We start from the raw sequence: 24,612 nt of genomic DNA on the forward strand, positions 1-24,612 counted from the left end.
TTCACCGCTTTAGTTCACTTAAAACGTGATAGATAATAAATTGACATGACCTCTCGCTAAAATAAACAATTGAGACTTAGCCTTACCAAAAATTAGAAACCCATGAAGTACCGGTTTCATGAGGGAGTTGAGCGGCTTTACCGTAAGACAAACCTTGTTACGTTGGTGAAGTGGGGTGATAAATGTCTATCCACCGAATTTATGTTAATAAAGGGTATTTCGGCACACCGTGCCCTAAGTTGACATGGGTTTGGATCACGGACACATTTATTCGAAATTTGGGTTGAACTCAACGAAAGTATTCACGACGTATTTCCGGATGTGTTTCGGGCTAGATATAAAATATTAATGTAATTTTATCGACCAAGAGTTCTAAAAGTAGAATCGATCAAAGAGTTAATCCACCGAGTTATATTGATGAGGGGTATTTCGGCACACCGTGCCCCAAGTTAATATGAATTTGGATCTTGGAATCATTTATCATAGTTGGGTAGAGGTCACTATGTAAATGCTATACTTGTTTACAAGTATTAATAAAACGATAAATGTTAAGTTTTCCACTATTCCGTTATTATATTGTTCTATTTCTTTACCACAATTCATATACGATATCATTTCGATTTTTTCTAAATCTCCATTAAAACATCGTAACTAAAGACAAATATGAATTTGCTTCTAAAACCTCAAATGAACCATTGCTAAGGATCTCTTGTAAAGAGTATAGATTAAAGTTATTCATTATCAAACAGGTTTTTGATTCTAGACTAACACATCTACTTACAATGGATTGTTTTTCATATACTTAAATGAATTAAGTACCTTGAAGCGATAAATTGTTTTGGTAATTAGTTTTGTCAAGAATTCGTAATTGACCAAAATAACGCAACCACTTCAATGAAAGTTTTAAGACTAAAACGAACAAATGAAGAGTAATATTCATGAATTCAATTTTGCTTCTCAAAGCAAAGATTCATTGAATTGAGTGGGAGCATTCTCTTAAACCGTTAAGATGAGGACGAGGTTCAAGAAGTAAAGATTATAATGGAATTGATACAAGGTAATGTTAAAGGTAAAGTTGTTGAGAATGACGATACTAAACCTATCAATCCCGACCGATAAAGTTTCCATTGTCTTAAATGTTGGACACTAGAAAAGAAACTACCCCAAATTATTGAAGAATCAACAAGTTAGTTGTGGGACATCTAATGGGACCTTCTTCTTTAAATGTTTATTTGATTAAACATAAATTTTGCTAGTACTACTTCGTCAATATTAGAAACCGGTGGTGGTTTTCATCATTATGTTTGATACATAGGATGATTAGAATATGACGACTAGTAACAATGAAGTCGAGAGATAGAGTCATTGTCTACTAAATCTAGATTTCGGGTTTTGGAGTTGTACTTAATTGTGACTATTAAGTACATAAACTCTAAATAAGAATACAAACTTGTTAAGATACAAAAGAGGTTTCACTTTTGTGACCCTATACACCATGATTTGATGTATGGCTAGCCCATCATCAATGTGATTATATTCTAAACCAAACTAGAATGATATATCATGAAGATGATGCAAGACTCAAATTGGTAACCCAAGATTAAACCTTAAATTTTGGAATGATGAACGCAAAGAGTTATCGAGTACTCTTGAAACCATTAGATTGTTAATGGTATATGCGTATCTTGTATTCAAAGCAAGATATCTCGTACCTTTTGGTTGAAAAGGAGATCGAGGTTATAAATCATCGATCCAAAATAGGTTGATCATCATCTTTTACCAACGATTTAAGTTGACACTAGTGTGTTCACTTAATAAGGTAAATAGAGAAATCTTTGAAGAAGTTCAAGAGTTCAAGGAATCACGATTTAGTCGTAATGGGATTATCAAAGTGAAGACTTTGATATAAGCCAAAGGAAATGTGATATAGTACCACAAGTTAATCTCTCTTAGCACGCATTATGAAATAATGTGTGGTTGGATAAGAAATCAAACGCTATTCGATATGGTTTGGACTTCAATCAAGTTACTTTGAGTTACTTGATCCTTTTGGGGATTTTATCATTTTGTCTAGATTATTTTTCCACTAAATCGAATCATATGAGATATGAAATGGTAAGGGTACCATGTTTGTAAGTTTTCACAAGAAACAAATGCTCATTTTTCCCTTTTCAATTATCACGAGTACGACGGGTTTGCGGCTCGTGAAGCTGTCTTTCTAAAATACAAGTTTATTTCTAGAAGACAGAGTGGGAGAAATTATTCAAGAGCCACAAAGAATGACACAGAGAATGTTATGTCGCAAGAACAAGAGAGAAAGGTGATCTCTCTTGTGCCCTTAAAACCGAAATCTCCAATGTAAGAACATGATTTCTCCTTTATTTTGTCAATTTGTCATTTGTCATAAAATTAAAAGTGATCTTATGCATATTCATAAAATTAAAATTGAATGAATTATTATAAAATAATTCGATTACTTAGACCGTGTCTTATTTAATCATATTTACAATAAGATACGTAAATTATACTCACAAAATCATCCGTCAATTTTAAGCAATTTAATTAACTCGTATCGGTATACGATTAATTAAATAATCAATTAAGAGTATTTTCCTATTGGTATGACCTAAGGGGATCAACTGATCACCACCGTCGCACGACAGTAATGTCAAACTCTAGTCAGCCAATCATTACCGATATGTGTGGACCAGTTGACTGTAAAATATTACATCCCACATGTATTCTTAAAATGAGATTTAATAATGATATTTAAATCATGTGATCGCACTATTGTTGAGGACACATTTCCCAACAATTTCCCACTTGTCCTCGACAAGTGTGCGTCACCAATTCTCTTCTACGTAACAAGGTTTGTACCCCGGTGGGGCCGAGCGCACTCCCTCGCGAAATAGGTTTTCATGGTTTCTACTATTTGGTAAGGCTATGTCTCAATTGATTGTTTTAGCGAGAGGTCATGTCAATTTATTATCTATCACGTTTTAAGTGAACTAAAGCGGTGAACTACGATAATTTTAATTGACACGGTCGATAAACTCGATAAAATAAGGATGCATGTTTTAGTTATGGTGATTTAGCGATGCATGCGACATAAAATAAAATGCAAGCATAAAAATAAATAAATCCTAGTATGGCCTTTCCTAAAATAGAAAAACTATTTAACTATTACATATTCGGAAACCAACTCCATTGGTCCCTTGAACTTCGGTTGTGACACGCATCTCGAGGTAACACCGTCTTTATGTATCGCCATTCTTGAAGAAATCCGTCTTTGGGAACTCCGGAATGAATAAAATTACATAATAAATTACATAATTTCCTATTATACATTTGTAACTAAAATAAAATAAATCTATTAAATTACAAAACGGTGATACGAGATCACAATAAATTACAACCGAATCGATATTCCCATACATTTCGGGTAATACCAATTAAAAACTAGGGCCATACTAAGTAAAAATTACATAATTCAAAATTACATAAAGTAAAATTATGACAATCATAAAGAAAATGCAGCATTATAATATGTATGAACATGCCCAATTTTATGCTAAATCGCCTTTAATTAGCCAATATCGTATATTACTCGGTTTTTACGGATTTGCGTGATTTCAACATTTTATAATCACAAAAATGCATAAATTCATATTTATGCATAAGTTAATTACCCTAACCACTTAGGACTCAAAATTTAGTCTTCACTAATAATTTGACCATAATTAACTCATATTTATAAAATTGTTCATTAATGAACTAAAAATTACAAAAATAAGCTATAAACTTCAAATAAATCACAAAATTTCAAATAAATTCAAAATTTGAAATTTAAACTCATGAACATTCTGAAAAAAAAAATACCATGACACTCATAATGTTCAAAAACTTAGGTTAAAATTTCGAAATTTTTCCGGAAAAACAATGTTGCGGTTTATCGATTTTAACTAAAATAATCATAAAAATATGGGAAAAATATATTCATTAACTTTTCAATTTTAGATCTGAAAAAGATAATAAAATGCAACAATAGACGTTTTTCCTTAGTCATAGATTATGTTTTATCAATTTTTCACTAATAATGTCACTATTTATGCTATTTTTCTTCAAAAATCCATAAATCATGCAAAAAGACTTCACTATAGCCCATTATTTTACACACATCTTGTAAAATTGCATGTGACAACATATTAAATTTTTATGACCAGATTCGAAATTTATCTCATATTAACCTATTTTTCACCTAAATCCGAATTTAATAATGAAAAATCCATTTTTCGAGCATAACAAGTCCAAAAATTATGAAAATTTACAGGTTATCTCAAAATAATATATGTGACAACATATCCAAAAATCACTGGAAAATTCGAAGTATAGCTAATTTTAGACCAAAAATGACATTTTTACTCATAAAATCATATTTAAATGCCATTATTGTATAATATGAACAATAAAAATCCGTAAATTTAACCAAAATATCCTAAAATATTTTAGGACCAGAAATATTAACATGCATGGATTAATTTCGTGATATATCATAATAACACAAATTTTACAAGTTTTATATGTTAATCTTTATAACTCGGAAAAACTTTTAACCGATTTGCATGCAAACAACCATGGCTCTTGATACCGATTGATGTTCTCACCTTTGTAATCATTTACAGGGTTTAAGAGATGTGGAGAGGCTTAGCAAGGGAGATGTGGATCTACGCCTTGGAAATGGAGCTCGAGTAGCGGCCGAATCAAAAGGAACTTATGTTCTAGCTTTGCCTAATGGATTTGAGTTGTATTTACATAATTGTTTTTATGTGCCTACACTCTCTAAAAACATTATTTCAATCGCCATGCTAGACATGGATGGTTTTTGTTTTGTCATTAAGAACAATCGTTGTACTATTTCTAGGAACGACTTGGTTATAGGCCAAGCTTCCTCTATCAATGGCATTTACATTTTAGAGACCTCAAATCCGACTAATGATATCTATAACATTCAATCAAAGAAACTCAAATCAAGTGACCCAAGTGAAGCGTTCATTTGGCATTGTCGATTAGGTCACATAAACGAGAATCGCATCAAAAGATTAATTTCGACTAATGTGATTACACCATTTGATTATCAATCATATGGCACATGCGAATATTGCCTACTTGGCAAGATGACTCGTAATCCTTTTAGTGGTAAAGGGACACGAGCTAGTGAACTATTGGGACTCATACACACCGATGTATGTGGACCAATGAGTATCACCGCTCGTGGTAATTATGACTACTTTATAACCTTCACGGATGACTTGAGTAGATATGGGTATATCTATTTGATGAAGCATAAGAGTGAAGCGTTTGGGAAATTCAAAGAATTTCAAAACGAAGTAGAGAACCAATTGAACAAAAGGATTAAGGCACTACGATCCGATCGTGGTGGAGAATATCTTAGCCTTGAATTTGATTCACACTTGAAAGGTTGTGGTATTATATCACAACTTACTCCACCCGGAACACCACAACTCAATGGTGTTGCCGAAAGGAGGAATCGAACCCTACTTGATATGGTTTGATCCATGATGAGTCAAACCGAGTTACCGAACTCGTTTTGGGGATTTGCGATACAAACCGCAATTCGATCTTTGAACAATAGTCCCACAAAGTCCACCGAGAAGACTCCATGTGAGATGTGGACGGGAAAGATCCCCAATATATCCTATATGAAGATTTGGGGATGTGATGCTTACGTCAAAACTAAAAACGACAACAAGCTTGCCCCAAGATCCGAAAAATGCATCTTTGTAGGTTACCCCTCGACCTCTCGAGGATATTACTTCTACAAACCTCAAGATAACAAAGTGTTTGTGTCTTGCGAGGCTGTCTTCTTAGAAAGAGAATTTATTTCTAAGAGACAGAGTGGGAGAAATTTTGAACTTGACGAAGTTCAAGAGCCACAAACCGAGGTAGAGACGCAAGAAGAAATTCCTTCGTCGTCTAACGCGGTTGTACCTCCTCCACTAAGAAGGACGGGTCGAGTAATTCGCCATCCCGATCGATATGTGGGACTTATCGAGGAAGATGGAACACTCGATGTGTTGCTCATGGAAAGTGACGAGCCCGCCACCTACAAGGCCGCAATCTCTAGTCCTAATTCTTCCTTATGGCTTGAAGCCATGAAATCCGAAATGGATTATATGCTTGAAAACCAAGTTTGGGACTTGGTAGATTTGCCTAAAGGGGCAAGACCCCTTCAATGCAAATGGATATTCAAAGTCAAGAATGGCATAGAAGGACATGACGATGTCTACAAAGCTAGGCTAGTGGCAAAAGGATTTACCCAAGTCCAAGGTCTCCATTATGATGAGACCTTCGCCCCCGTAGCCATGCTAAGATCCATACGGATTTTGTTAGCGATTGCCGCATTTCATGATTATGAAATATGGCAAATGGATGTCAAAACCGCTTTTCTGAATGGGCATTTAGAAGAGGAGGTGTACATGATACAACCCGAAGGTTTTGTTGATTCTAAAAATCCTAACAAAGTGTGCAAGCTTAAGAGATCCATTTATGGTCTTAAGCAAGCATCTAGAAGTTGGAATCATCGATTCAATCATGTTATAAAGGAAAATGGTTTCACTCGAAGTGTTGAGGAACCATGTTTATACATGAAATTTAGTGGGAGCAATGTTGTGTTCCTAATCTTGTATGTCGATGACATACTACTCATTGGAAATGATATTCCAATGTTGTCTTTTGTTAAGAAGTGGTTAGGTAACCACTTCCAAATGAAGGATTTAGGAGAGGCACAACGCATATTAGGTATCCGGATCCATAGAGATAGATCCAAGGGGATATTGGCACTAAGTCAAGAGTCTTATGTTGATAAGATTCTTCGACGGTTCAGCATGGACAAATCCAAAAGGGGTTTGGTACCTATGGTAACCGGGACGATATTGAGCAAGACTCAATCTCCCTCCGAACCCCATGATGTTGAACGCATGAAGTTGATCCCTTATGCTTCCGCTGTTGGATCAATCATGTATGCCATGATATGCACACGTCCTGATGTCTCGTATGCCTTAAGCATGACGAGTAGATATCAAGGAAATCCAGGTGAGAGTCACTGGATTGCCGTCAAGAACATCCTTAAGTACTTAAGAAGAACTAAGGATTCTATCCTAGTGTTTGGAGGTGACACTGAGTTGCGTGTTAATGGATACACGGACTCAAGTTTTCAAACAGATAGAGATGACTTGAAATCACAAGCTGGTTTCGTTTTCATGCTCAATGGTGGTGCCGTAAGCTGGAGAAGCTTCAAGAAAGTCAGAATCGCGGATTCTACAACGGAGGTTGAGTACATCGCAAAGATCGAAGCTGCTAAGGAAGCTGTTTGGATCAGGCAATTCACGGAAGGTCTAAAAGTAGTACCTACCGCCAATGATCCCATCACTCTCTATTGTGATAATAGTGGGACGATCTTCCAAGCTAAGGAGCCGAAGTCTAGTAATAGATCTAGACATGTACTTAGAAAATATCATGTAATAAGAGATTTCATTGAAAGAAAGGAAATTGCGATTTGTAAGGTTGGGACGGATGACAACATAGCCGATCCGCTCACCAAGCCTTTATCGCAGGCTAAGCATGATGGACATGTTACGTCCATGGGACTTAAACGTGTACCAAGTTTTTGTTAGATTTTGAAATGACATAAAAGTGTTGTTTTTGTTCATGTTCATAATCACATTTGTCTTTTATCTTTAATTTATACATTGTTACATCCAAACGGGTTGTATTGACAATTGAACCCCGTTAAAGTGAACACGGATTAACATAGTATTTGCCCATAGTCACTTGTATGAGGTGACGTCTCGAAGTGACTAGAGTGTGATGTGATTGATGGCAAGTTCAAGTGCCATAGAGTCATGTGAGATGACTAGTCGATCACATAGGCAGACTGTTAGGAACATTTTGTCGGGCCTTATGACCGCTTATAGAGTTCTGGCAAATTTATATAGCCTGGTCGTGGCAAGAGCTGCTATAGTATTCAAATGAGTCGATTCTTTTGACTAAAGACTATTCGCCTAAGATGGCATAGTTTCAGATTAACTTTGATTTGTGTTACTACGACCTTCGTAAATGGGGTCAAATGGGCATATTTTGGGTTATGATGGTTGTGGCTAGTCGAAGGGAATGAGTGCGATAGGAATTGTCCACCCCTAGTCAGGGTTATAACAATATCTCAGGGCCACTCGAGGAGTAATGAACTGGAAATGCGTGGCCACGCTCGGAAAGTATCTATGATAGATAAGTCCGGTCAAATCAGTTATTCTCCAGATCGAGGAAACCACTCTCGATATGATCACTTGCAAGTACGACCTGAAAGACACCTTGCATTGAGTGGGAGATAGTAATAGGACAAGAGAATTGGTGACGCACACTTGTCGAGGACAAGTGGGAGATTGTTGGGAAATGTGTCCTCAACAATAGTGCGATCACATGATTTAAATATCATTATTAAATCTCATTTTAAAGAATACAATTGGGAAGTATTTTTTTATGTCAATGGTCAACATATATCGTAATGATTGGCGACTAGAGTTTGACATTCTTGTCGTCGACGGTGGTGATCAGTTGACCCCCTAGGTCATACCTATAGGGCAACAATCTTAATTGATCATTTAATTAATCGTACAATGTTACGAGTTAATTAAATTACTTGAAAATTGACGGACGATTTTGGAAGTAAAATTTACGTATCACATTGTAATGTGATTAAATGAGATACGGTCTGAGTAATCGAATTGTATCATTGCTCAGATGAAATTATTGTTTAAGGAAACAATTAAATTTGAATGAATTATTATAAATACGATTTATAAATTGGTGAAATATTTTGGTACAAGTAATTGTGAATTACTAAGTCGATTTTTGTATGTGACGTATTTTTAATAATACGTTGATTTTTAATATGTTAAAAATGCACAACAAATTTATGTCACATATGACATGTGACATAAATCAAATTTGACAAAAATAATATGGATCACATATTATGAGTATACCGAAATTAAGAGGGAATTAGACTAGAAATTGTGTTGTTTAAATAAGTGGAAAACACAATCATTCTTAATAGAGCCTAGCCATGCAACCCTAGTTTGCATTGTGAAGGCAAACAAGAGCATGCATTGGGTCCTTCTCTTCCCCCTTTCTTCCCTCCTACCCGGTTTCACCCTAGAAAAGGCAAAAGGATTTTTGTCTTATTTTTGGATATACACTACATGCATAAGTGTGTATCAATTCCAATTTTTCATTCACTCATCTAAATAAGATTTTAGAAAGATAAAAATATTCTTCTTCCTCTCTCCTCTAACCGGTTTTAGAGAGCAAAAATACCAAATTATTTTGGGTCAATTTTTCTACAAAATTAATATCATCTAGTACCTATAATATTAATTTTAATTAAGAGAAAGCCTTGGATATAATTCCTTGGGAGAGATCCTACACTTGGATCTTTGTTCATCCAAAAGGAAAGCTCAAGAACAAAATAAAAGGAGATTTCTTTTGTGCCCATTTGAACCGAAAATACAATGTAAGAATAATGATTCTTCCTTATTTTGTTTTATTGTTTGCATGCATAAGACCTTTATTAATTTTATGACAAATTAATCTTATAACACATATATGAATATGTAAGTATAAAGATCTACTTTTCCGTCAATTGGTATCATGTGACATATTGTGTGACAAATGACAAATTGACAAAATAAAATGGTAGTCCATTTTATGCATATATGGACCGAAATATGGAAAGAGTTAGTGGGTTTAGGTTGTTTTATTTTATTTAATAAAATGGCATAATGATGCCTACCTACAACTAGCCTTACACCTACTCTTACACATCTATTTCTTGTAAAGACAAAAAAAGTGAAAATAGATGCCCTATTTCTCATTATTCCAACCGTGAAAATGGATGGGAAAATGGGATTAATTCACTCATCATTCATTCTAATAAATCACATGCAAGTTGTTCATGGATTTTCCTCTCTTCTCTCTCCTTTATCTTCATCAAAAAGATGAGATTTTAATTGAAATTGTTCATGTAAGATTACTAAAATTATCAAAGTAATATATGAGTATTAGTAATCAAATTTAAGGTAAACCACAATATAAACATCTAGTACATGTTAGTTTGTGGGATTAAGGGATAGTTTTGGGTGCTACTAATTGGAGGGCTTCTAATTTGAAGTCAAGAATGTTCATCCATTAATGGAAAGCTCAAGAACTAACAAGAAGGAGATCTTGTTTGTGCCAATATGACCGAAATTCATATGGTGAGAAAATGTTTTCTTATCTTCTTTCATTTTAGTTTGCATGCATAAGATCACTTTTAATTTTATGACAAAATTAAATTAAAACATATATGAATATGTTAAATAATGAGATATAGATTTCTAACAGCTTTTTCCAGCAACAGATCTTGGTAATTCAACGAGGTAAACTTCCGATATTCATGATTAATTTTTAGCGAAATTAGGGTTTCTGTGTTTCTGTCTTTGCAATTTTTATGTCGCCTAAATTAGTTGAACTTAAGCCTTCATTAATATTTTATAGTCGGAATTATGAATTATGTTTGTCAAATTAGGTACATTAGTTGAAATCATGAAATTAGGAACTGATTTTGCGAAATTAGGGTTTCAGTGTTTCTGTGTTTGTAATTTTTACATTTGTCGACCATATTAGTTGAATTTACGCCTTCATTAATGTGTTATAGTCGGAATAATGAATTATGTTTGTTAAATTAGGGTTTTGGTGAATTCGATTGGGGAAACTTGGAAATGACAACGACTAGAGACTAATAATTCAATTGATAAACCATACCCGAAATTAGGGTTTCAGTGTTTCTGTGTTTGTAATTTTTACATTTGTCGACCATATTAGTTGAATTTACGCCTTCATTAATGTGTTACAGTCGGAATAATGAATTATGTTTGTTAAATTAGGGTTTTGGTGAATTCGATTGGGGAAACTTGGAAATGAGGGTTGGCAGATTCTTAGTTGAAATCATGAAATTAGGGACTGAACTTCCAAAATTTTTGCTAATTACGCTAATTCATTGTCCTTATATGGCAGATTCTTAGATTTGTAGTCTTGTTGTTCACATTTTCGCTAATTAACCTAATTACGCAATAATCAAACCCTGATTCCCCATGTTGTAGATGTTTTTATTCTTGATTTTCTCTTGAAATTGTTTAAATCTCAAGCTCAAACAATGCATACTAAGTAAAGCTACTAACGTTAGTAACTATTCCACTGAGTCAAGTAAATTTTTACATATTTTCTCCATTTACAAGTATTCCTTCTTTTCAGTGCATACGAAACATTAAAAAATGGAAAATTGGTGCAAAGGTTGGGTAGTCAATCGCGAGGAAGTAGAACAAGAACTTTTTATCCAACATTATGTCAAAGAGAAAAGCGAGTCTCTCGCCTTACCTTGGTCAAGTTACCAAAGTGGAGTTCATCGATCGTCGCAATCAGTCAAGAAATGGTGTCTTAACTGATCCAAATCTTGTGTTACAAATCTTCAATCACCTTGATAAATGCTCTGATAGGGCAAGCATGGCCAATGTCCGCTTCATGTGGGCTAAACTCTTTCTTTTCTTCCCGTATTCACCTGGTGTCTTTGATAGCTTACCTTCAAACTTTGCGATTTAATGACATTAATGGCGTGAGGATAGTGCGTAGTCGTGGTAGACTAATTTCCAAAAGATGCAAGTGTTTTATGACGGGTAATATGGCAGCCAAATTCATCATGCATGTTCACCAACGAAGAAATGTTTTTTGAACACACATCTCAATCCACTTAATGACGAGTCAAATTAAGCAAGTTGATGAGATGTTACGGGATATGCCACCTTTGTTACATGAAGAAGCGAAATCAATAGCAACACCTTTACTAGCTCGTCGAAGGTTGTCTTATGTTGAAGTCGTTGATTTGACGTAGGTCTATCATAAGTTTGTACAACTTTCGCCAACGAATCGTATTTGTACTTAGGCCACTTAGGGTATTGAACGTTAAGGTTTAAATGTTCCTTTTTGTCAGGCTTTACTAATAATTATGTAATTAGTTTTGGCATTTTGGATTGTAGAAGTTGTTATGAATGTTGGTTTGACATATATATATATATATATATATATATATATATATATATATATATATATATATATATATTATATTTTTGGTTTGACTTTCACTGACTTATGTTCTTTCATTTCCCAATTTTACTTAGTTTTCATCTGTATTCATCAAGTAGTATTATGCTTTTCACCATTGTTTTGCAACATAATTAATCGTGAAATCTGCAATCTACCTTCATTATAAACATGTGATTTGTACAACAGTTTGTCTTTCAACTGTCTTTACAATATCCCTCAAATGATTGATAGATATGGGGCGAAAGAGTGTTGCATCGAAGAAAAAAGTTCTACTAAAAGGAGGTTAGTCAGTCAAAGATTATTTTCCAGCAAAATCGAAAGCTGCGACAACTAATTCTGTTGACCCAAGCAATTTGAGTAAGAAATTTAGTTCACTCTTGCACATTCATGAAAACAAAATTCCTTATCAGTACATGACGTAACGTTGCACACGCATGAAAGAAAAATATATGTACATTAAACAACCCTACACATGCATGAACTAATCAACATTAACTTTAATGACCTCACAAAATGCAACCTCACCTTACAATGAGGAATAAGGGAAAGGGTTGAGGGTTGGATAAGGCGGATCCGCGGTAGCGGTCCGCCTAATCCAACCCTCAACCCTTTCCCGTCCCGTTTTAGGATACCCGGCAACATATGTTTATTAAACAACCGTGTATGTGCATGACAATGTAGAGTATGTGCATTAAATAGTCTTCTACATGTATAAAAAATAAGGGAAAGGGTTGAGGGTTGGATTAGGCGGATCCGCGGTAGCGGTCCGCCTAATCCAACCCTCAACCCTTTCCCGTCCCGTTTTAGGATACCCGGCCCCCTACTTTAAATCCCGTCCCCAAAAAAGGGTTCACTCATCCCCTCTAGGGTGTCTTTTGGTCTCGCGGCCGATAATGTGAGAAGGGAAAGGGTTGAGGGTTGGATTAGGCGGATCCGCGGTAGCGGTCCGCCTAATCCAACCCTCAACCCTTTCCCGTCCCGTTTTAGGATATCCGGCCCCTACTTTAAATCCCGTCCCCAAAAAAGGGTTCACTCATCCCCTCTAGGGTGTCGTTTGGTCTCGCGGCCGATAATGTGAGAAGGGAAAGGGTTGAGGGTTAGATTAGGCGGATCCGCGGTAGCGGTCCGCCTAATCCAACCCTCAACCCTTTCCCGTCCCGTTTTAGGATACCCGGCCCCCTACTTTAAATCCCGTCCCCGAAAAAGGGTTCACTCATCCCGTCTAGGGTGTCTTTTGGTCTCGCGGCCGATAATGTGAGAAGGGAAAGGGTTGAGGGTTGGATTAGGCGGATCCGCGGTAGCGGTCCGCCTAATCCAACCCTCAACCCTTTCCCGTCCCGTTTTAGGATACCCGGCCCCTACTTTAAATCCCGTCCCCAAAAAAGGGTTCACTCATCCCCTCTAGGGTGTCTTTTGGTCTCGCGGCCGATAATGTGAGAAGGAAAGGGTTGAGGGTTGGATTAGGCGGATCCGCGGTAGCGGTCCGCTTAATCCAACCCTCAACCCTTTCCCGTCCCGTTTTAGGATACCGGCTCCCTACTTTAAATCCCGTCCCCAAAAAAGGGTTCACTCATCCCCTCTAGGGTGTCTTTTGGTCTCGCGGCCGATAATGTGAGAAGGGAAAGGGTTGAGGGTTGGATTAGGCGGATCCGCGGTAGCGGTCCGCCTAATCCAACCCTCAACCCTTTCCCGTCCCGTTTTAGGATACCCGGCCCCCTACTTTAAATCCCGTCCCCAAAAAAAGGGTTCACTCATCCCCTCTAGGGTGTCTTTTGGTCTCGCGGCCGATAATGTGAGAAGGGAAAGGGTTGAGGGTTGGATTAGGCGGATCCGCGGTAGCGGATCCGCCTAATCCAACCCTCAACCCTTTCCCGTCCCGTTTTAGGATACCCGGCAACATATGTTTATTAAACAATTGTGTATGTGCATGACAATGTAGAGTATGTGCATTAAATAGTTTTCTACATGTATTAAAAAAAAAAGGGAAAGGGTTGAGGGTTGGATTAGGCGGATCCGCGGTAGCGGTTCGCCTAATCCAACCCTCAACCCTTTCCCGTCCCGTTTTAGGATACCCGGCCCCCTACTTTAAATCCCGTCCCCAAAAAAGGGTTCACTCATCCCCTCTAGGGTGTCTTTTGGTCTCGCGGCCGATAATGTGAGAAGGGAAAGGGTTGAGGGTTGGATTAGGCGGATCCGCGGTAGCGGTTCGCCTAATCCAACCCTCAACCCTTTCCCGTCCCGTTTTAGGATACCTAGCCTTCTACATTTAATCCCGTCCCCAAACAAGTGTTCACTCGATCCCTCTACGGTGTCTTTATTAAAACAAACTTGTACATGAATGAAAAAACATAGTATGTGCATTAAATAGTCTTCTACATGTATGACAAAACACTATATGTGCATTAAAATTTTACATCTGTTGCTTTGCTATTTGATGCATTAATGCTAAAATTTGTCATTTATGTGAAATGCTGAAACATTACTTCACTAAAAACTTCTGTACATCACCTAATTAATGTTGTTCAACATTTGACAGATGATGGGGATGTCTTCTCGAAACTTGATTGACAACGAAACTACTACAACGTAAACTTGATTGACAAGGAAGCTTCTAAACCGAAACTTGGTGACAAGGAAGCTACTAAAACAGAACCAGCTGTTTCGCGTCGAGTGAGTCCTCGTACTAAAAGACCAGTTGATGAGGATGTTTTACCGAAAGATGTTGAAGAACCATCTACCAAGAAAAGGAGAGTGTCCACTGTTACTGATAAGAAGGATGCTAGCAACATTGCTAGTAGGAAAGGAAGTCCACATAGGAAGTGTGGTAAAGATTATGATACGCTGGTAACTAGGATGAGTCCTTCTTTGATAATTAATTTTATCAAGTCGAACCCGTCTGAGAAGCAAATTGAAGCTATTCAGAGCATGGGTTTTGGAGAGTCATTAAAACTTGATCGGAAGAAATCCATGGCCATTTGGCTAGATGGATTGTGGAGTCTTTCAATCCATTCGATTGTTCGTTGATGAATGGGGATTTGACTATCACGGATGAGGATGTCTACCTTGTCACGGGAATTCCTATGGGGCCATTAGATATTAATCCAGTTGGGAGGTACTGTAAAGAAGAGGGTATTTAGAGGTGTCCAGGAGATTTAAGGACCAATTTAGTACCACGAGATATTACCAAGAAGGTTTTACTAGAGAAGATGATTGAGCGGCGGGATCTTTGGAGATGATTTTAAGAGGAATTTTCTTGTATATATTACTTACATTTGTTGATGGGGGTAGCTAGTGATTATCCCAAAGACTCGTATATTAAGTCGTCTGTCCGATCATCGATGTACCTAAATTTAATTGGTGCAAGTTTGCACGAGTCAACATGATTGAAAATGTCATTTTCTGGAAAAAGGTGACTAAAGACCCTGGTACGTCCTTTAAGGGACCAATTCTCATTTTCTGTCTTATCTACTTGGATAGAGTCGTTTTCAAGACAAGAACGGTCGTTCGATCTTTCCCTTTGTTAGCCAATTGGTCTGACGAACGTATCAGAGAGAGGGTGAAGATGGAAAAACATGACGCAAATGGTTTTGGAGAGGGGCGTGTAGAAGACAGATTTGTTTATAAACCACCCGTGTCGCCCGACAAACGGGTTGATGATGCGATGACGGCACGGGGAAAGGAAAATGTTGAGGGTGCTGGAGTGACGACAAAGGGAAAGGGAAAGGTTGAGGATACTGAAGAAGGAGGTCCCGTTGATAAGAAAACAACAGATTGTATCAAGTTTTTAGCGGGGACTGCTGTTACTCTTGCAGACTGTTATGGTGCATTCTCAAAGGCAATCATGCAAGCAAAGTTTGTGGTTCCTCGTATGGAAGCTGTTACCAAAATGTCGACTTTGGCAGATTCGTTATTTGAAGGGTTTTCACTTTCGCAGCAAAGTAAAGAAGAATCTGAGATGGAAGAAGAGGAGAGAAAGGACGAGGAGAAAGATTACCATGAGAAGGTCAAGGAGAAAGATGACCATGAAATGGAGGAAGAGGAGAGAAAGGATGAGAGTAAAGTGGAGGAGGGGAAGAAGTATGTGGATTATATGGACTCTGATGAGTTTTACAACGATCCCAACATCTTGGCTGATTTAAAGGGGATTCTGAATAATGCATATAACCGTGTTGGTGAGGTATTTAAAGAACACCAAGTTACGAAGGAAAACATGGACAAGGAACTCATGGAGGGACCATCTTTCAGTCTCTTTCACGGTGAGGATGCTTTATATACATCTCAAGAGTTCCGCGAAGCACAGAGGTCTGGTGATATGTGTGATGTTCCCCATGCGAGCACGTCAACTGCACTGTCATTCCATCCCCTCCCGTGCAACAATGTCGCCTACACCTTCAATCCCATCCCCTCCCCGTGGAAGCACTCCCGCTGCACCTTCTATTCATTCCCCTCCCCGTGCAAGCACATCAGCTGCACCTTCCAATCCATCCCCTGCATCACCAATACTTATCTCGTCACAACTGTCATTGAATGAATCTCAAATTATGCCTTCTTCTCCGCTTGTAGAACTGTCCCCAACCGTCCCCTCCCCCGGACTCGGAAGTGTAAGAGGAAAGTTGAGTTACCGGCGTTTTTCGTTCACCTTTCTTCATACGAAATGTGAACGTGATGGATGCCTTGAGTCGTCGAAAAACTGATGGGTGACTATGCATTTGTGACTTAGATGAAGGGTATGTATTAGTCTATTAATTTTGCTTTTATTTTTTTCTTATTCGGTATATGTATTATATTTTCTTTCTATAACACTAAGGTTTTATTTTTGTAGCGAGGTTCATTCGGCCGTGGCGGCAAGATTCTTACACGATATGATATGAAGACCTTGCTATTTGGTGGTAGCGTTAACATCGACGTGATCAATGTGTGGTGTGATTATCTGAATAATGGAAACAGGTTAAGAGATCGTAGATCAATTTAAAATCTCTTTCTCACTTTGAAACAAGCGATGTAAGTTTGATATTTAAATTTTGTTGGTCTAAGTTATCAACTTGTACCTTTTTATTCTCTAATACGGGTCACCTAATTGAAACAACAGATAGCCTCATTGGATATCAACTATAGAGATGTGAAATTGGTAAGTTGTTCAATATTTTAAAAGTTTTAAAAGTACATAATTAAATAATATACAAATCCAACTAACCATTGTTTGACAGGTTTTATTCCCTGTTGTTGCACCCAGCCCACTTCTTCATTGTTTTGATATTGATCATAACTTGTATGAAGTTATACACCCGTGTGATCCAGGGTGTGTAGATTTTCATGTCAGTGTTCAATATGTGGTATGTTTTCACACCGTTTGGCAATAAGTATGTTAAATGTCTGATTTAATTCTTATATAGCGAATTTATTTGCTTGGCATTGTCTTCTGTCTAATGAAGAAAACGATTAAGTGCAAAGCTTTCTTCCATGATTCCAAAGCTGCATGCTACATATTTTGTAGTAGCCAAAGAGTATGTTCTGAATAAAAGTTTCTCTGTCGAGCGTGATACTGGAATTTACATGATGCGACATATGGAGACGTACAATGGGAATAAGTGTCGGTATACTTTAAAGTCGCTTAAGGACGTAAGTCTCCATTATTTAAGTCAAATTTTTAGTTGGTGTTTCTATATTTCTGACGCAGAAGCCATCAACATGCATGTATTAGCTTTGTTCTTTCATGAATCAACCTTGTATGTGTATTAGATATGTAGGTATGTGTATTAGATGTGTAGGTTCTGCGGTTGATTTCACTTTATATCATTGTTCGAGAATCGATGTGAAGCGTTACATTGTGAGGGTTTGCAATGAAATTTTGACTTGGCAAGACAACATCGTGAAAGATCAAGTGACGTCTAAAGCAAAGGCTTACAAGAATGGCTGTGTGATTCGGTAATCAGAAATCTATTACCAACAATGCTTCTCATTACTATATGATGACTCCTGGTTTATTAAAAGTGTGTTATGGTTATGTAATTGTTCTGTGTTTTCCCTTTTTCTCCCCAAGAATGAAGTTCCACGAGACTTGCCCTATACAGATGAACACTTGATGAATTTTATTAGGACAAATGTGGCAAATAAGGAGTAAGTTATCACTGACCATATAGCATCTTTTTGAGTTGTTTTTGTCCACTTTGCTGTTGTGTGTGCATCTAATTACAATATGTGCATTATTAGTGACATTGTTGTAGACACTCCATGGCTGCAAGTAACCCAAGAAGGAATGTCGACTTTGTTTGGAGGAAAATGGATCACGGATATGGTAATTGACCTTGTTGGTCTTCGTTTAACACTTGAAAGACCAAATCTTGTGTACTTTCCGACAATAATCAAGGTATTCATATTCATCCTTAGTAACCGCTAATGTTTCTACTTGGAATTACCAACATTTTCCACAAATTTTCTCAACTTTCAGGATGTTGTCGCTAAAAACAGTTTTCAAAGTCAGTACATTAAGCTTCAGTACTTGCCCAAAAGTCTAACCAAAGCTAAACTGGTAATTATCCCGTCACTTTTTAATTTTATTATATCGACGGAATTTACTACTTTGAAAGAACTTAATTAAGTTCTTGCCCAAGAAAGAACTTTATTAAATATCTGTCTAACTTTGTTTGTATATTATCCCGTCGAACTGGTAATTATCCCCTCACTTTTTCATTTCCCTATGGGCATTTTTGCAGGCTTTCTTCCCTTCTTTGTGTTGACCGTGAACATTGGTTTGCTTGCGTGTCGACTTTGTTAAAAAGACCAACTTTATACTTGACTCAAACTTGCCTAGGCGTCCTGACACAAGATGTAAATTTTTAGTTGAAACGGTATGATTATATCCGTATGCCTTAGGGGTTTGTTACCTCAATTTTGTGTTGGTTTTCCTTCGCTTTTATATTATTGTGTTTTTCTTTTTTTGGTTTTTTGTAGTTATTTCCTGCTTTGGGGACTATTGCAAGAGACTTTCCAGGATACAAAAAGCTGTTGCAAATAAACAATTTTCCGTTTGTGACTGTGGATGTGCCTCGACAAAAGAATGGGTACCTTACTTGTTTAAACTATACTCTACTCGTTTTAAATATTTTCGATGGGATACACACCATTTTAAAGCGTTAAACAAATTTCCTTATTTCAAAAGGTATTCTTATGAGTCTATTTGTGAAGTTTCTAGAAAACTTGAGTTGTCAATCATTATGGTCCGATCAGACTTGTTACGAGGTAATGATGTCTAAACCAAGTTATATTAGTCAAATATTATTCGGCATATTTTATTGCAACACTTTCAATATTGTTGTCAAATATATATACAGAATTTGGATGAATATGGTGAGAGTATGATTGTAGATCTTATCAGATGGGAGGAAAACAAGAGAACGGTAATAACAATATCTTCCGAATGCTTTATCTAATTTTGTTTCTATTATTTTCCAATCTTTTAACTGCAAGACTTTCAATATTGATGTCAAGTGACTTTAAATGTAACAATATTTCCCTACCTTTTTTTTTTGTAGGATTATACCTAGGTGTTATTTTTGCAAGAATATGGTGAGAGTTTGCGTGCTTAGCAAATGGGAGTGGCAGAGAACCTTCTCATTGTCTTTTGTTGATTCTTTGATTTGGGCAGGCATTAGTTTGTAGGTGGACTAAATTTGTAGGTTGCAGATGTGTAGGTATTCCAAGTAACTTTTGCGTGTATGGAAGACCCTCCTACGTGCATGAGAAGGCGTTGTATGTGTATGCAATACCTTTCTACGTGCATGTAATTTGTCGACTTTCGGGTCTGTTTAACGAGACTTGAGCGTGCCTGAGGAGGCGTTATATGTGAATGGAACAGCTTTTTAACCGTGTGGGGCACAATTATGTCACTAGATTATGGCATTTTTTAATGAGACTTGTAATGAGAATTACCCCATTTGTCAGGGTGTTGTTTTAAAATCCCAAAGTAACTTGCATATTTACATGCATGAGAAGGCGTTATATGTGTATGGAACAGCCTTCTACATGCATGAAAATTTTCAAAACAAAATTACTTGCATTATTTAGAGTTACCAATGTACTTTGAGCGTGCCGTGCTGGGCCGTGCCTAAAGTGCTGATAGGATTGGCCCGACTTCTTCAATAATCACTCACATTTAAGTTTCGAGACTTGAAATGAGAATTAAAACCCACATTTAAGTCTTGAGACTTGAAATGATCCTAAAAACAAGTGTTGTAATGAGAATTAACCCATCTCATGGGGATTATCCCATTTAGGTTATCTGTGCATAAAATGGCCTTCTATATGCATGGAATAACCTTTTAGTTGCATGATATTAAACGACTTGTTGTACACGATGATGATTCAACTAATCACATTTTATTGCTGGCATAAAATGATCACATGTTTCAGCTTTTTAATTACCAAATTTGGAGAAACAATTATCACATGTGCATAAAATGACCTCGTACGTGCATAAAATGATCTCGTATGAACATGCCATGTTTGCTAAGGGAAACACATGTATCACAAATGAAATCCATGTGCATGGAATAACCTTTTAGTTGCATGATATTTAACGACTTGTCATACACGATGATGATTCAACTAATCACATTTTATTGCTGGCATAAATTGATCACATGTTTCAGCTTTCTAATTACCAAATTTGGAGAAACAATTATCACATGTGCATAAAATGACCTCATACGTGCATAAAATGAGCTTGTATGTGCATGCCATAATTGCTCAGAGAAACACATGTTTTCTATTCTTAAATCGAATCACAATTTCATCTTCTCAAATATACAATTTAAGAATCCGGAAGCCTCCCGTTACATTTATTACAAAACAATTGTTGACTTCTCAAATGATGCTAAAAAATAATCCTAAAAACTTCAATGATGCTCAAAAATAATCCTAAAAACTTCAATGATGCTCAAAAACAAGTGTTGACTTCTCAAATGATGCTCAAAAATTCCGCTGCACAGTCCAATTCCTCGCAAAAAACTTCAATCTCACACATAAGAAAGCAAATGTCAACAAAGATAAAAATTTGAGGGAAACAAAAAGGGTAAAAGTAGAAAACTTGCGCTAATAAGAGACATCACTTACTCGACTATTTGTCAGTGATCCTTTGGTCGGTCACAATTCCTGTTATCGTGGTTCGCCATCTGCCCACAAGCCTTGCATCTTCTTAGTGGTTTCTTATTGACTTCCCCTGCTCTTTCTCTTTGTGAAATCATTCTTTTCCCCGAGCCTTTGTTTTTGCATTGTCTTGGCGGCAAAATTGTAATTTCGCTAGGCACACTTGTACCCAAGAGCATTCCAATTTCCGCATTTTTGTCCCTTTTCTTTCCAATACTACTATTACCACCATCATCAGCGACACTACTTGTTGTTTCTGCAAGTACCCTTTCCTTGAACTCGCGTAAAATGGTTAGTAACTCATCACAATTAACAGGACTCTGTTCAACTAGTGACACACAAGTGAACATTTCGACCATAATTGATCAGTTTGTTCTTTTGTGCATCGACCGATCTGCAATCGCAAGCAACCGCCCATCGAATTGAATATTGGCTGGCAGGTTGCTAGTTTGCTCCACCTATTAAGTAGGTATTCGCTTGGAATTTTCTCAAAACCATAATCTTTAAGGACACAGAGAATATGTCGACAAAGTATTCCATGTCGTTCAAATTTCTTGCAATTGCATACTAGTTTTACTTCAGCTGTCTTATAACCCACCTTATAGTCTTTCTTTCTCTCACGATCCTTGACATCTATGTAGAGAATTGCATGATTCTTATCTTTTTGTTTGTCCCCAATGGCACATGTAAAGCATGCTGCTTTTATTTCCACTTTGAACTCCTCGAAAATTCTCGGAGTGTAGGTTTCTGCTGCATGCTTTTCCAGGTCTAGAGGAGTAGCCAAGTCAGGAAACAAGTACTTAGATTGTGCAATCAGTTTTGATTGAGCCCATCGTTGTGTATCCATTGCACTCTCAAAGCGCATCCAAAATTCAACAAGGGTCAAATTTGGATTAGTGAAATTGCTAAAAAATGATTTTCTGACTCGGACCTCGAGGTGGTTCTCATCAACCCTCCTAATAACAAGTCACGAAAGTAAGCTGGAATCCAAAAATGTCTAATGCCATACTTTTCCTGAAGCCACTCATTATCCGACAACCCATGAGCTTCCACAATGGCTGTCCATCTTTCCTCAAATTCAACAGGCTCCACATCTTCGCCCCAAACACATGAGTTTATCTCTTTCAAAAACTCAGTTTCTCTACATATAACAGGCCCTACCTTCTCTGGCAACTTCTTCAATATGTGCCACATGCAATATCTATGTTGCACTTTATCTTTAAAGACTTTCTTAAGTCCTCCTTCTATCCCCAAATCTTCGTCAGTTATTATACACAAAGGATAACGACCCCCCATAGCTTCTAGGAATTTCGTAAATAACCAAGCAAATGACTCCTTGCTCTCATTAATAAGAAGCCCAGCCCCAAAGGTCACACATCTCTTATGATGATCCACTCCCGTGAAAGGGGCGAATATCATTCTATACTTATTTTTCCTAAAGGTAGTGTCAAAGGATGTCATATCCCCAAATAGCAAATAATTTTTTATACTAATAGGGTCAGCCCAGAAAACATGTGACAATCTACCTTTCTCATCTACCTCAAAGTCAAAGTAAAAGGATGGACACATTCTTTTTATTTTCATAAAATGCTCAATAAGCATTTGAGCATCCCCTTCCCGACAAGAACTTTTTGATATCCCTTGAAAAGTTTTTAAAGTCTTCCAATGAAGCACCCACATTCGATAACCTCCGACATACTCCTTAAACATCCTATAGGTCATAATGGACCTTTGTTAACCTTTGAGTTGTGAACTATCATTTTTTTATGAACTATATTCAATTCTCTCGTTTGCGTCAGATGTACCATTGTTAATGGTGTAGCTGGCATATGATTATGCCCTTCAACAAAACCATAAATTTGGTATTTACCGTTAGCAATTCGTTTAAAGTTAATCCTAGCAAGGCAACCTACCCGAGTCCTTTGCCTACGGTGTTTTTTGCCTTTTGCTTCACATTCCACCTTATTACACAAACAAGTTTTATGTGTAGTGACACCTGTTTATTTTTTTGTGAGCCTTTTCTAGTCACAAACCCACATTCTTTTCCATATGCTTCATAAAAGGCAATACCGAGTTCAAGTGTATCAAAGACCATACCAATAACAGGCTTGAGATGGGTAGGACAACCAAAAATCCGATTCATGTTGCTTGAACCGGACGCCTCCTCCTCCTCCTCCTCCTCCTCTGCATCCTCTATTACCTCTGCCTCCTCTATTACCTCTGCCTCGTCTACTACGTTATCTGCAAATGTGATGAAATTAAAGTAGAGTTAGGATTTAGATTTACTGGATAACTCAAGTATACAACAACACGGTTATATAGAAAAGATTCGATCATTCAACGAGTTCAACAGAATTGTACCTTGTACGATTTCAGGAACATCAATGTTAAGGGCAAATATTTCTGATATGGATTGAGATGCAATAACTTCAACCATCTGTCCTTCATTTGTAATGTCATTTGTAATGACATTAGAAGAACTACGCGACCCCATTGAACTAAGAATGTCATTCTTTTTGCAATAACGACGACTTAAAATTAAAATCGACAATAAAATCATATCGAGAATTATTACTAAAACTAAATTTAGAATTTTTGATGCACATATCAATAATTTGATGCACGTAGCTAATAGTTTGACGATTGTAAAACCTGTCTAATTCATAAAACCGAGCCAACAATATCACGATTTCAACCAATTTAAGCAATTTCTAATTTTAAAGAACCCTAATTTCTCAAATTACGAAACCCTAATTGCTCAAATTCAACAACTTTAATCGATTAATTGAAAAATTACAAACAGATCAAACTGTAAACCGTAATTTTAATCGATTAATTGAAAAATTACAAACAGATCAAACTATCAACCCTAATTTTAATCGATTAATTGAAAAATTACAAACAGATCAAACTATAAACCCTAATTTGACGCACATAGCAACAATTTGATGCACGTAGCTAATAATTTGACGATTGTAAAACCTGTCTAATTCATAAAACTGAGCCAACAATATCACGATTTCAACCAATTTAAACAATTTCTCAAATTACCGAACCCTAATTTTCAAATTCAACAAATTAATCAGCAATTTCGAAATATTACCTTGAATTAAAAGGTTCCATTCATGAAGGACGCGTCGAATAGGCAGATCGTTGAAGAGATTGATGGATCAGTAGTTGAGGATCAATGGTGTTGTGAAGATGGTGATATTCGAGGAGAGAGAAAGAATGATGAGAGGGAAACGAAAATTGGAA

General features: G+C 36.8%; 1 protein-coding gene across 1 annotated transcript; it reads right to left on the bottom strand.

Moving 5' to 3' along the window:
- Positions 1 to 21,335: 21,335 nt before the first annotated feature.
- On the bottom strand, positions 21,336 to 23,851 carry LOC141649006 (protein FAR1-RELATED SEQUENCE 5-like). Its single transcript, XM_074457710.1, has 5 exons — positions 23,719 to 23,851; positions 23,391 to 23,598; positions 22,367 to 22,792; positions 21,769 to 22,313; positions 21,336 to 21,685 (listed from the first exon to the last, which is right to left on the bottom strand). The coding sequence occupies exons 1-5, from the start codon at positions 23,849 to 23,851 to the stop codon at positions 21,336 to 21,338; spliced, it is 1,662 nt and encodes a 553-aa protein (XP_074313811.1).
- Between the last annotated feature and the right edge of the window lie 761 nt (positions 23,852 to 24,612).

The sequence above is a fragment of the Silene latifolia genome, chromosome 3 (assembly GCF_048544455.1).
Source record: "Silene latifolia isolate original U9 population chromosome 3, ASM4854445v1, whole genome shotgun sequence".
NCBI lineage: Eukaryota > Viridiplantae > Streptophyta > Magnoliopsida > Caryophyllales > Caryophyllaceae > Silene > Silene latifolia.